Below are 14,724 nucleotides of genomic sequence, written 5' to 3'. Positions count from 1 at the left end.
TCAATTAGCATACAGTATGATAGCATGTTTGCATTCATTTATCTGTTTTGCATGCACCGGGCTCGGCGCATCATACTAACTGCATTGTATTTTCAATTCCAAATTGAATACATGTTAGCTGTAGCATTTCATATGCCATGTTTAGAATAGCCGAGCCTGCTATAGTTGCACTTTTGCATGTGTTGCATTAGGCATTTCTGTATAATTAGGGTCATGCATGGATTTCTAATTAGCTTCTATTTTGGCTTGGAGTACTCGGTGAGTTTTATGCTTTAGCATCCTTGCATGCGTGTGAGTGACTGCCATGAATAGCATGCTTACCATGAGGCTATATGCTTATGTGATATATCTGCCTGAATGCCTGTAGGTGAAGGTTGGGTTATTTGGATTGGAACAATTCATCAAATGTGTGTTTTAAGCCCACTAGATAGTGGCAAAATCATGTTTTCTAAGCCCACCCGAGGGTGGCAAATCCACGTCTTAGCCTACTTGCGGGTAGCACCATCAAACCATTTTTCAAATAAACAAACATGAAATGTTTTGTTCCAATTCAGGCGATCCAGTCTATACTTGTATGCTGTGCGCATCACATTGTAAATCTAGGCTAATAACCGGAATAAGAACACACAATGTTTTCAAAACTTGATATCATGGTTAGTAGAGGCCGATCTTTGATCGGGCGAGCGGGGGTGCTCACGAAGTGACCTTCCCCAATCGTACCCAAGTTCCCGAGCCGAGGCAACTTTAGTGATGACGGACACGTGGCCTTAGGCAAACGAGTCAGGGTTTCCTAAATTTCCCCAAAATAAAACATTTAGGTGGCGACTCTGTATCTGGCAAAGCAGTCCATGTTTGGTACTTCTTTCAAAATCTGTTTTCTCAAAACGATTTGTCGGATTTGGACTCTTTGGTTCAGATTTAGAACCGTGACAATTTGAGAGTCCGAGCTGTAGTGGGCCCAATATCGAACGGAACGGGAGCTCATCCATCCCGGGGCGTTCGGGGACGTCTACAAGGAGGTGTCAGTGTAATTTATCCTTTTTTTAAATCTCAAATAGGTCAATGTAATTTATCATAATATTTTGAATTTATTTTTTATTTTATTTTATAATATATTTAATATAATAAAAATTATATCATACGTAGGGATCATAAATATTTTAACACTATGATTTTTATTGATGGCATTCCATGAGTAATTTTTATTTATTTATTTTTTCTTCTTCTTCTTCCTCTTTTCAGACAAGATAGCCCAAGTGGTAAGGACCCCCTTTATGACCCTAGGTTTAGGTTTCGAGTCTCACTTCCAGTGGCGGACAAAGAAATCTTATTAAGAGGAGGCCAAATTCTCTACAATTAAAAATTAACTATACATTAATTTTTGTACATTTTTAGCAAAGTTTCATACGTATGTTAATTCACTTTATAAACATAAAAATTGAACATTATCATTGAATTTGCAAATAAATTTTTTAATCAATATCTAATACTCATTAATAAAAACAAAAAAGTATCAAAATTGGATTATAAAGTATTTTTTACACTTGTACAAACTACAAAAATTTAAAAATAATAACATACAAATATGGATCATAACTAACACTAATTTGAGTCATAATTAATGATTATTTTAGTAGTAATCAAAAATCACAATGAATCGTAACTAGTAACTAATACTATTTGTAGATATAATCAAACATCATAATAACATGTAACTGATTTGATTTGATATGATAATTTATTGGTCTCCTAGACAGAATGATTTGAAACTAACATCCATTTGGACCATGATTTACATACTATATACAGTATTGTAAGATGTCTCTAATTGAATAATAGAAATAATTTGAGGCTTTGAAGAAGGATTTTTATTTTTATTTATTTATTTTTTTTTTCCAGGGGCTAACCCTTCACAAATTGTAAAATAAGGCCATGTTTGGTTTACAAGACTAATAGTGAAGGCATTAATAATTCCATTAAATTAATGTATTATTTATTATCCAATTGGATTAGTAGGATAAATTATCCCCTTGTCCGTTGCTTGATTTGCATTAGATTAATAGGTAAAAGAGTCTTTTTATTTCATTTCCTAGATCAGAATATATAGGGAGCTTCTATTTACACACACCCATTCCCCTCTTTACACATCTTTTTCAATAAATAATTGGTTCGGAAGTAGATTTCCGAAAATAAGCAATTGGTTCGGAAGTAGCTTTCCGAAAATAAACAATTGGTTCGGAAGTAGACTTCCGAATTTTTATTATTTTTTCGACAATCAACTTCCGAATGGGTTTATTTGATGTCTATAATAGTAATTTCACCTGAAAAAAAAAATTATAATAAAAATAATTTTTATGAAGTGTGTGCAAAGAGGGGAAGGTGGATGTGTAAATAGAAGCTCCCGAATATATAATCCCACCCCTACCCTATTATTAATAATCTTACAAATTTATTAAATTAATTATTCATTAGATTAATAATTCTGAAACAAAATTTCATAACAAATACAAAATTACTAGGGTCACATATTAATAATTCTAATCTCACGTTTTAATCCTGACAATCAAACATGTTTTAAAAGGGCAAATGCATAACATTACCTAAAATTTTGAAATAGTTTGCAAGGGGCAGTGCCTGCCCCCTTGGTCCGCCGTTGCTTTCCTCCCCTTCACTAAATTAGATTACAGTGTGGTAAATAACCAAAAAAAAAAAACTTTTTTTAAAAAATATCACAAAGCAAATTTTGAAAGGATCGAATCAAAAGACCAAGTGGGTGTTTAGAAAGTGATTTTTTTTAGATTTTTTTTAGTTATAGGATATTATTAAAATTTTTTTTGAGTGTTTAGGAAGATAGTTGAGTTTTTTTGTGGTTGGACGTGATGTTTGTGAGAGAAAAAATGAAATAATTACGGAATTTGATGTGATATTTTATTTAGATTTATTTTTTTTAATTTTGTAATTAATTTGTCTTTTAGTAAAAAAAAAACAAAAAACAAAAAAAAACAAAAAAAAACTCCTTCAGCGCCCAGACCAAGACACAAGCAAGGAAGCAACGAAGAAAGTTCCCCCTCCAAAAAAATAATAAGAGCATTGATCTCCAAAAAATAATAATAAATAAATAAATAATTTTAGATGTAAGAGCATAGATCTCCAAAAAAATAATAAGTGCATAGATCTCCAAAAAAATAATAAATAAATAATTTTAGATGTAAGAGCATAGATCTCAAAATGTTCTCTCCTCCTCAAACTCTCCTTCAAAACCTCTGTGAATCTGATTGTTTCTCTTTGATGGATGTTAATGGTCTTGTTTGTCTCTGGTGAAAAGCTTTTCTCTTTACCGTCGACTGAGTTGTTAAGGCTGTGCATGTTTCATCTCTTAGACACTCTGGAAAGTTTCCAAGGTTTTTCTTTCTTCACTTCCACTTCCACTTCCACTTCCACTTCAATTCTATTATTTCTCTCTGTTTAAATCTCTACGTACTTTCTGTCTTCAGTTTTATTATAAATCTCTGTGTTCCACTGTTGTTTACCAGAAAAAAAAAAAAAAAATTCCTGTATTCTCTTTTGATTTTAGGAAACTTTGTAATTTTCTCCTCTGCAACTCTATTTTATTTACTCTGTGTTGAACAATTACCAAATCAGTATTCTATTCTCTGCATTCTGTTGTTATTTTACTAAGCTCACTTTCTTCTTTGCAATTTCTGTTTTACAACACAAGTTCTCTTTGTCCAATTATATTGTAATTCTCTATAGTCAACCTTGCTTGTCAAAAAAAAAAAAAAAAAACTTTAGATCCCCTCTTGCAAAGTGTTACTCCGATATCTTCATGTCCTCTTCAAAATTGTATTTCTCTTTGTTCAACTGTTACTTACCAGGATAAAGAAATCTCTGTATATCTTCTTTTGTTCTAGAAATCTTTGTAATCTCTTCCTCTGCCACTCTATTTTAACTCTGTGTTCAACAATTACTATTCTGTTTTCAATAGTTGTTTGTTTCTTCTAGTTTTACATATTGCATTCCAGAAAAAGGGAAAAAAAAAAAAAGAAAAAGAAAAGAAACAGGGAGAGAGGTACATAACTGAAATAGAAGTGAGAAATGGCTCCTGGTTTGGTTGGTTTTGTTGGTCCAATTGTAGGCAAGATTGGAGAATTTCTAATGGCTCCAGTTGGCCGTCATTTCGGTTATCTATTTTCCTATAAAAGCAAGGTCAAGAATCTGAAAGATGAAGTCAAGAAGTTGGATGAGAAAAGAGGTGCAATGCAGCAAGCAGTTGATGAAGCAAAAAGAAATGTAAAAGGTATCGGACTTGATGTTGAGGGGTGGCTGGAAAGGGTTGATAAATGCCGCGAAGAGGCCAGAGAAATTCTAAAAGATGAAGTTGAAGCAAACAAAGGGTGTCTATATGGGTGGTGTCCAAACCTGCCGTTACGTTACTCGCTCGGTAAGAAAGCAACCAACAAGGCAAAAGAGGTGGCTCAGTTGCACGAAGAGAGGAAACTGACGGAAGTGGCCTACAATGAGCCTCTACCTGGGATAGAATCCACATCCACTGAAGGTATTAAGGTTTTTGAATCTAGAAGATTGATTACGAAAGATGTCATGGAGGCACTGAAGGATGATGGATTCCACATGATTGCAATATGTGGGATGGGTGGTGTTGGTAAGACAACAATGGTGAAAGAAGTTGCCAAAAGAGCAAAAGAATTGAAATTGTTTGATGAGGTTGTGATGGCTGTAGTGTCCCAAAGTCCAAATGAAAGGAAGATTCAAGGTGAAATTGGAGATAATTTGGGTTTGAAATTTGAGGAGGAGACTGAACGTGGAAGAGCAAATCGATTGTGTGAAAGACTAAGGGGCACCAAGAGAATTCTTGTCATATTGGATGATGTTTGGAAGCGCCTCGAACTGAATGACATAGGAATTCCATTTGGAGATGGTCATAGAGGTTGCAAAATTTTGCTGACTTCTAGATTTGATAATGTATGCAACGATATGAATGCTCAAAAGAAATTTACAGTTGAAGTCTTAACTGAAGAAGAAGCATGGAATCTCTTTCAGGAGATGGCTGGAATTTCCAACCACACAAGTCACACAAGTACTGATTTGTATATCACACAGACGAAAGTTGCGGATGAATGTGGATGTTTGCCGATTGCTATTGTTACAGTTGCGAGGGCACTCAAAGGTAAAGATGAGCAGTCATGGAATTCAGCCCTTCTACAGTTACGTAAGTCTATGGTAAAAAACATCAGGGGAGTAGAAGAAATTGTGTTTAAATCTCTGGAGTTGAGTTACAACTTCTTAGGAAGTAGAGAAATTAAGGAATGCTTTTTGCTCTGCACCTTATATGCTGAAGATTTTAATATTCCAATTGAAGATCTCGTTAGATATGGAGTTGGGATAGAGATGTTTGAGGCCATTGATAGTGTCAACGAAGCAAGAGACAGAGTACATGCCTATGTTGATGACTTAAAAAAAGGCTATCTCTTGATGGATGGTGAACAAGAAGGTTGTGTTAAAATCCATGATGTAGTTCGTGATGTTGCTATATCAATAGCATCTAGGGAGGAGCATTCATTTATGGTAAGATGTGACGAAGCATTGAAAGAATGGCCGGAGAAAGAGCGACACAAAAATTACGCTGTAATTTCATTGCGATGCACTGGTATGAGCAAGCTGCCTGATAATCTAGAATTTCCAAAACTCCATCTTTTACGGCTAGAGGACAATTATTGGTACAATTATGCATCGAAACTACCAAATCTCCCAGATAGTTTCTACGGAGGGATGAAGGAACTCAAAGCTTTAAGCATGTTGAATGTGTACATAAAAGGATCACTGCCGACATCCCTGCGATGGTTGACCAACCTTCGAAGCTTGTCACTATACAAATGCGTACTGATCAATGATGTATCTGTAATAGGAGCGTTAGAGAATCTAGAAATTTTGAGTTTCAAGGGCACTGAAATCAAGGAGTTGCCAAAAGAAATAGGTCGGCTTAGTCACTTGAAGCTACTGGATTTGTTGCAATGTGGTGTGGAGAGGATTTGCCCAGGTGTTTTGTCGAGCTTATCAAAGCTAGAAGAGTTGTATCTTGGGTCTAGCTTTAATGATGAAAACAGGATAGAAGAAGCTAAAGCGACTTTCACTGAGCTGTGTGGGTTGTCTAATTTTACAACTTTGGTCATTCACCTAAAACATTTTGCATACTGGCCAAGAGACTTGGTCCTTACGAATCTAAAAGCATTCGCTATAACCACTGGGTTCCTTCATAGAGATTGTCGTGATTATCAGTTACAAAACCAGTTGAGTCTCGAGGATCTTCACGAGAGCGATCTTATGGAGAGTGAGTTCAAGAATCTTCTCAAGATCACTAAAATTGTAGAAATAACACGAGCAGTAGGTGTGAAGAATGTTGGCTATGATTTAGACAAAGATGGTTTCAAAAAATTAACAGAATTGTCCTTGGAAGATTGTCAGGATCTGGAATATGTCATTGACACAACAGATGGGGTTCCAATTCCACAAATAGCCTTCCCTGTGTTGCAGTCGCTATGTCTCTATAATTTAGATAAATTGAAAGAGATTTGTCATGGCCAACTACCAGAGGAGGCCTTCAGTGCCTTGAAAAGGCTGAAACTAAGGGCCTTGCCCGCATTGACACAGTTGTGGAAGGGTCCTACTCAACTTGTACGGCTCCGCCACCTGACTTCTCTAGAACTGACGAGCTGTCATAAATTGGAAAGGATGTTCTCATTATCCATAGCCAGAGATCTGATGCAACTACAGATACTTAAAGTAGATGATTGTGGTAAGATGGAAGTACTTATTTCAAGTGAAGAAGGAGATCAAAATGAGATAGCTTCAACAACAACAGAAGCAACAGATAAAATTGTGTTTCCTAAACTTGAGGACTTGTATCTCCATGACCTGCCAAGTTTTACTGCAATCTGCGAGGCTATGAATGGAATTGAGTTGCTGCAATTGAAGGGGCTGGTACTCCGCCAGATACCAAAGCTCAATAGTTTTTGCAATACTTCGGATAGCAATTACAATACTGTTCAACCTCTCTTCAGTAAGGTATGCTTCTTTGACTTCAGATTGTGATGAGTTGAATCTAAACTCAATTTGTTTTTTTATCGGTACTTGTTTAATAATTTTTTTAGTGTGTTTTTGAGTCCGGGTATTATTTAGAGTTGGATTGATATGAATTTTTAAATTGCTTAATTATGTTTGTTGTGTGGTTACCATTCTATTTAAATTGATAAAAATAAATTATATTACTTTTTTATTTCAACTTCGTGAGGCCTGCTCGACAGTTTTTTTTTTTAGTTTTAATTATTCTTGAGTCTTGAGTATTAAATCTCCGTTCAAAAAGGATACTAGATTTGAATAAAAATTTAATTTTTGAGTTTTATTTGATTAATCCACACTTAATTATTTTGGCTCATATTTAATTATATGAACAATGGGATCACCTTGAGTCCTTTTAAAATTATTTCATACCCTAGTCTCACTTAATAAATTATTTTAAATTATTAAATTTTATTTATTTTTGAACTTAATTGATTGAGTCATAACTCATTTATAATTACTAGTTGTACTTATTATTGTCAATAAGTCTAGGAGCTTCTCAGATTTATCGGAAAATTTATCATAATCCACATGACAGCCGCCTTAACGTGGGGATTCTTTTATTTGAAAGCAAACAAATAAATAAACAAAAACAAAGGCAAAAAAAAGAAAAAAAATAGTGCACCGTAAAGGATTATTTATTTATTATTATTTAAACGTTTTTTTTGTTTTGTTTTTGTTTTTGTTTTTGTTTAGTAGGAATAATTCTTTTTCTTGTACAAAAATTAATTATAGAAATGAAAATATATATATATATATATTTTCAGTAATGTTAGGTATCATGAAAAATCTTTCATAAAAATAATCATGAAAGTTTTGTGACTCTTGGATTACACTTAGAATAAAGTACCACACACTAATCAAGTAATTCAAGGATCATAAATATTTCATGATTATTTTTATAAATTTTTTTTAATGATTCCTAACTTTTATCGTATATTTTATGTAAGTACGAAATTTACAAAAGATGTGACCCATCACCGGAGAGGATTGTATCAGATGTAATTTATGTGTTTTTAAACTTTTTTTGGAACTTGTGCTACAACCCAACTTTGCAAAGAACAATATGCAAAAGAATAAATTTATTTTTAAATATCAACATTTTTTTTGCGTTTTCTTACCGTTAAAAATTTCATAAACCCCTTATTCAATTTTCATAATTTTTTTTTCTGAAAAAAATCAAAAATTAGTTTGGTGAAAAAAAAAAAAGAAAAAAAACTCATTATTTTGATATGGTTCTCTTTTTGGGTGAAAAATAGTTTTGGAAATTTTAAAATTTTAATTTTGGTAATTATTTTTATCAAACTAATTTTTAATTTTTGAAAAAAATTAATTAAAAAAAAGTTTAAAATAACGCAACCAAATAAAGTTTATCTAATAATGTATCCCATGCGCAGACGAAGACATCTAAGTTTATTTATACTAAACGAAAGAAAAAAAAAAAAAAAAGGTTAAATAAAAAAAAATCTTATGGAGCACTTTATTTGTTTGTTTGTTTTCTTTTTAAATAAAATAGCGCCCAAGGTTGTGACAAGTGGATTATGATAAATTTTAGAATAAAATTAGGAGGCTCTCTAGATTATTATTATTATTATTTATTTACTACTATGAGAGAGTTATGGATATTTATAATGTGTACCATCAAACAAAATATATTTTATAATGAAAAAACAATTATACCATTTTATTATTTATGTCACAATATTATAGTGTTACTAAAATTGTATTTGTTATTTTATATATATATATATAGATACATATAGATATATATATATATATATATGAGATAGATATTATAAAAAATAATAATAATTAATAAATAAATAAAGTTTAGATGGAAAAGCAGAGACCACGTGGGGTGCTCCCATTTTTTTGGCTAAATTATACTGATACTCTTGAGATTTTTATTTAATATAAATTCTTTTATATTTGAAAAATTATATTCACTTTCTTATCAAATTAAAATAACATAATTGTTTTTTGACTTTTATATATATAAACTAATAAAATAATATAGATATTTTGTTCATGTTATTTCAAAGAAAATAACAATCATCTTTTTAGATTTAACTCACATAAAAAATTAAGTTTGTTTATTTTTACTGAATTTTTTTAACATTTTAACCAATTTTTTTTTAAAATTTTTTAGATACACCTAATTTAGATATACTTCAAAAGTATAATATTTTGTGATTTTTTTTTTAAATTCACCAAATACAAAAAAATAAAATAAAAAAACAAAAATTCAATACATTATCTTATTTTGTTGTATTCAATGATTTTTTTTTTTGATTTTCTTATATAAATTTTATACTTTTAAATATATGTAGATTAAATTGATCTAATCTAAGTATAGTGGTGGAAATAAAAATAAAAAAATATATTTATATATAAAAATTTATACAAAAAAATCATAAAAATGTTATGATAATGATGTTATAAATATAAACGACAATGCTACGTAGCTCAAATTTTGTAGCTCAAAAGTGGCTCAGCCACAAAATTTGAGTTACGAGACATTTTCCAAATATAAATCATGTTTATGAGTGTTTTGTTTTAACGTGAAAGCTAAGCTATCATTGTGTTTGAAAATTCTATATAAAATTTATGTTTGTATATTATTATTGAATAAGAATAGGTTCACGTAGAATTTAATGATGAAAAGTTGTAGAATGTAGTCATGATGATAAGAAGAAAAAAATAGTAAGAAAAAGGACAAGATGGTCATTTAGAAAGTTTTAGAACATGATAGCAACAATTTAAGAGGTAATTTGTTATGAGATTATAAATCTCAGGAAGAAGAACATATAATTTTTCAAATATGAGGAAGAGATTTCTATTAAACATAAATCTTAGGGGTGTTAGTGTAATTTACTTATTTATTTATTTTTGTGGTAAGATAGGGCCCAAGCCAAGAAAACAAAAGCTTTGACCTCGTTTGGGAACAGGCTAATTTAGTAACTTTTTAGTTATTTGGCTAAAATATGAGCTAAAAAAAATTAGTATATTTGGTATGACTTTTTGACATTTTACGAAAAGATGTGCAAAAAGTAGAGAGAAAAAAGAATTTTTGACTTTTTGGTATGGACTGTTAACTTTTTGACTTTTTTAGTAACTTTTTGACTTTTTAACTAAACCGGCTTGTTGTCAAACAAGGCCTTAGTTCAAAAAACGAAAAAAGATAAAAAAGAAAACAAAAGCTAACAATTAACTACTAGGGAGATCAAGCAAACAAACTTGCTTATCCTTCTGCAATCAAACTAGACAAAGCTAATTACTGTGTTTGATTTTAATTTTTTAAAAATAGAATATTTTATTTTTCATATTTTTTAATTTTGAATGAATATTTTTTAAATTTTAAATAATTTTTTTTATACATTTTTAGATGTACCTTACTTAGATGTATTTAAAAAATAAAATATTTTTAAAAAATCAATAAATACACAAGAATATAAAAATATACTGAATTTTCGTATTTTTTTAAAAATATTTTTGGTATTTAGTGATTTTTTTTAAAGATTTTTTTCACAAATATTTTACTTTTTAAGTGTATTTATGTTAGGTGTATTTAAAAATTAAAAAATTACTTAAAATATTAAAAAAATTCAGTGAAAATAAAAATAATAAAAAACAAAAAATTTTAATTTTTTAAAAAATAAAAAAAAATTAATTTCAGTGGAACCAAACAAGCTGAATGGTGCTGAAGAAAGAAACTCTTGCTGTGTAGATCAATGATGGGCATTTTTTTGCCCAATAATGTGAAGTTCACAAATCCAATCATTTCTTTCTTTCCTTCCATTTTTTTCTTCTCCGTCCGTCTCTTTTTCTCTTCCTTTCTTCTGTCTCTCCCTTTTTTAAATAATTTTTTTATTATCACACAAAAAATTCGATCCACCATATCTAGAGTTAGAATCTCACCTTGCTATTTTGATACGGAATATAGAGTGTGTTGAGGTTTGACCCGAGCCGATCGCGTTTTTGATGCATTTGATTTTGAGACTTTTCTTCTCCTCTTTGTATATTTGTTTTACCTTGATGGTGTGGTATTTTTTGTTAGTTATGACTTTGAAGAAATTGAGGTTTTTTATAATTGAGGTTTTTATTATATATATATATATATATTGTATAAAACTAAGGATTTGCTCATATTTTATCAAATGTTTAAAATTCTCTACCCAAAATGATATATGGTATATAAATTTCAAAGTGTCATATTCAAGATTTTAAAAAGCAACCGCAATCATTACTAACGTTGTTATGTAATGATTATAGTGGTTATCGCTATCGTTATGACCACTATAGTGATGCGACAAAAATTCATGACCGCAACGGCCACCACCGTTACGTAAAGGCCGTAGCGGCCGTTACATTGCTGTTACAGTACTGTTATAGCCGTTAAACATATATATATATATATATATTATTTTTTATATAAATTTAGCGTATATTGCTATTTTCTCTTTTTATTTTCTAGTTACGTGGAATTTAAGTAAAAATCTTATCTATATATATATTTTGAATGTCCAATCTTCAAGTTCTACAGGGTTTAATTACTTTTTTACTTAATTATATTTGAATATGAACTTAATATATTTCTCGTGTTAAATTTATTGAACAAAATTTAGATTTCATGTTACGTACTTTTACATTATTATGTTTGACATTTTGTATTTTGAATTTCTATTTGCGAGACTATTGTTTTTAATATTCATTTTTTTTAACAAATCGGAAAAATTATCCATAATTATAATTAGTAAAGTAACAAAAATTAAATAAATTCAACAATAGGGAAATTTTTCAGAGCAACTTAAAACTAATATAAAAATGGGGGATGCACCAATAAATCCCAAATTAATAACTTATGCACTGTTTAGTCCTAAAAGTTTTCTTATAAACTGAAAGGTCCCATTACAATGTTAATAACATCAGATACAATGTTAATAACATCAGAGTCATGTTACAAACATTGGATTTCAAACATCTAATGTTCATCAAATTTCAATAATGTTTGAAAATATAGGATGAAAAACATCTAATATTCATCAGATTTCAATAAATTTTGAAATTATAGAATGAAACATCAGATCATTTACATCATTCACATCATGCTGATGTAAAAATGGGACTAAATGGAGCATAAGAAAACTTTTAGGACTAAATGGTTCAACATTTCAAAAACTAGGACTTATGGGTAAATTTTCCTATAAAAATTAGTATATATATTGGATCATTTTTTAAAACTAAACAAAAATATTAAAAATCATTTTGAGCCTTACTAAATGTGATTCTGAAATAAAAACATGCATATCGATATGCTTTCTTAAAGTTGTGCGAAGAATTAAAAAATTCACGGCTCTAGTTACCGCCACCGTTACACAATGGTAGTTACACCCCGCAACCACGTCTGCATTACCGCTACCATTTCAGTAACCGCCACCGTTATTTAAAACTTTGGTTATATTTAAATTGAGAAAACTCTAAATTTTTTTCAAACCGTAGAAAATTTGAGAAATGATAAATGTGATTTTTGAATAGGATTAAATTGTTGGAATAATGTGAGAATTGGTGATTTATTATGGAGATTGTGAATTTCCTTGGAGATATTAGTTATCTTGAATTTATTGGATTTATTGGAAATAATAGAAATTATGAAATATGGGATATATGTTGAGAGTAACTGATGAGTTTATTGAAATCTCATACTATTTTGGAATTATTGAGAATGTTGAGTTATACTCTAAATATATTTTCTTATTGGAATATTTTGTTACAGATTACTGTTTCATGCATCAATTGCACTTCCATGGCCTTACATTGAGATTGTGCTATTATTTTGAAAATATTGGAAATGTTGATAACGTGGTAAATCTAAATAGGGGATGTAATTGTGGATTTGAGAATTAAGTTGGTTTAAGAGTCATGGTAAAAGTTCTAAAACACGAGCGAAATAGGTATCAATTTCCTTTTGGTTAGTTGCCGTTAAAGTGGTATTTGGTAGTGCTTGAGAGCCTACTTGCAGACACATACTAGGAAATTCCAATGTCTTATTTAGACCTTGTTTGGGAAGTTGACTATTTTAGTAGGTTAAAATTTTTGTGTTTAGAAAGATGGTTGGATTTTTTTGTAGTTAGATGTGATATTTGTGAGAGAAAAAATAAAATGATTATGGGTTTAATGTGACATTTTGTCTTCTTGGCTATTTTAGCCTTTTGTCTTTTTGTGAATTTTAACCTAAAAAGCCAAATTTTAGCCTTTGCCAAACAAGGCCTTACTGGCCCGATGTTTTGAAATGAAAATGTTGAAATGAATATTATTTTGAAAGTTGTGCATTAAGCATCCTATTTAAAAAAAAAAAAAAAAAGCTTATATTTTAAGCATAGCACACATCATTGCATTCATGATCATAATCTTGTTAATCTCATATACATTGTTAATATTATATCTATTGGGCATTAGTGTTCATCCCTTCGCGGAAAATCATTTGTAGTTGTTGGTGATTTGCCTCCGCCTCATTGAAGGTTCGTGATGTGATTTTTGGAGCATGAATGCTCATTCATTTTGTTTGCTTATTTTTGTAAAGCATTGGTTTATATGTTTGGGTAGAGACCCATTCTTTTTGTACCAGGGTTCTAACCATTGTAACTTGCAATCCATTAGGACATTTAAATTTTGAATATTTATGTAGTATTATATCACATGTTATAGAGCCATGCCTTGGAAATTGTGAATGTGTAATCGTATGTAATCTCTTTTGAAAATCTCAAACTATAGTGAAATGAAGTATAACAAGAAAAGAGAATTATTTTGTATATGATTATTGTTGAATCTTGATTAGATTTTTGGCTTCCGCATGTTAATTTGATTTGATTTGAACATAAATAAGGAATATGAGTTTGATTTGTTTCATCGGATTTTATGAAAATTGGAGCATTACAGGTGGCCTTCAGTGCGTTGAAAACGCTACAACTATGGAAAATGCCCGCATTGACACATTTGTGGAAGGGTCCTACTCAACTTGTACGGCTCCGCAACCTCACTTTTCTAAAATTGGAGAGATGTGATAAACTGGAAAGCATGTTCTCATTATCCATAGCCAGAGATCTGATGCAACTAGAGATACTTCATGTATCTGAATGTAGTAAGTTGGAAGTACTTATTTCGAGTGAAGAAGAAGAAGATCAAAATGAGATAGCTTCAACAACAACAGAAACAACAGATAAAATTGTGTTTCCCAAACTAAAGGAATTGTATCTTGAAAGCCTGCCAAGTTTTACTGCTATCTGCGAGGCTATGAACGGAATTGAGTTGTTGCAATTGATCATGCTGGAACTCCGCGAGATACCAAATCTCAGTAGTTTTTGCAATACTTTGGATAGCAATTACGATACTGTTCAACCTCTCTTCAATAAGGTATGCTTCTTTGACTTCAGATTGTGATGAGTTGAATCTACACTCAATTTATTTTTTTATCGGTACTTGCTTAATAATTTTTTTAAGTGTGTTTTTGAGTCCGGGTATTATTTAGAGTTGGATTGATATGAATTTCTAAATTGCTTAATTATGTTTGTTGTGTGGTTACCATTCTATTTA

The 14,724-nt window shown here is 30.6% G+C and overlaps 1 protein-coding gene across 1 annotated transcript in view; it reads left to right on the top strand.

The window, feature by feature from the left end:
• The first annotated feature begins 3,225 nt into the window (after positions 1-3,225).
• Positions 3,226-14,724, top strand: part of LOC114305457 (uncharacterized) — a 58,265-nt gene continuing 46,766 nt past the window's right edge. The window contains exons 1-2 of the mRNA XM_082873752.1: positions 3,226-7,080; positions 14,071-14,544. Of these exons, the coding sequence (XP_082729878.1) occupies positions 4,096-7,080; positions 14,071-14,544 (3,459 nt within the window). The 5' untranslated portion in view covers positions 3,226-4,095. The remainder of the gene's footprint in view (positions 7,081-14,070; positions 14,545-14,724) is intronic.

This window comes from Camellia sinensis, chromosome 6 (assembly GCF_055761805.1).
Source record: "Camellia sinensis isolate YWXY chromosome 6, ASM5576180v1, whole genome shotgun sequence".
NCBI classification, from domain to species: Eukaryota; Viridiplantae; Streptophyta; class Magnoliopsida; order Ericales; family Theaceae; genus Camellia; species Camellia sinensis.
Note: the sequence above shows the minus strand (reverse complement) of the source record. Positions and strands in the feature narration are given on the sequence as shown.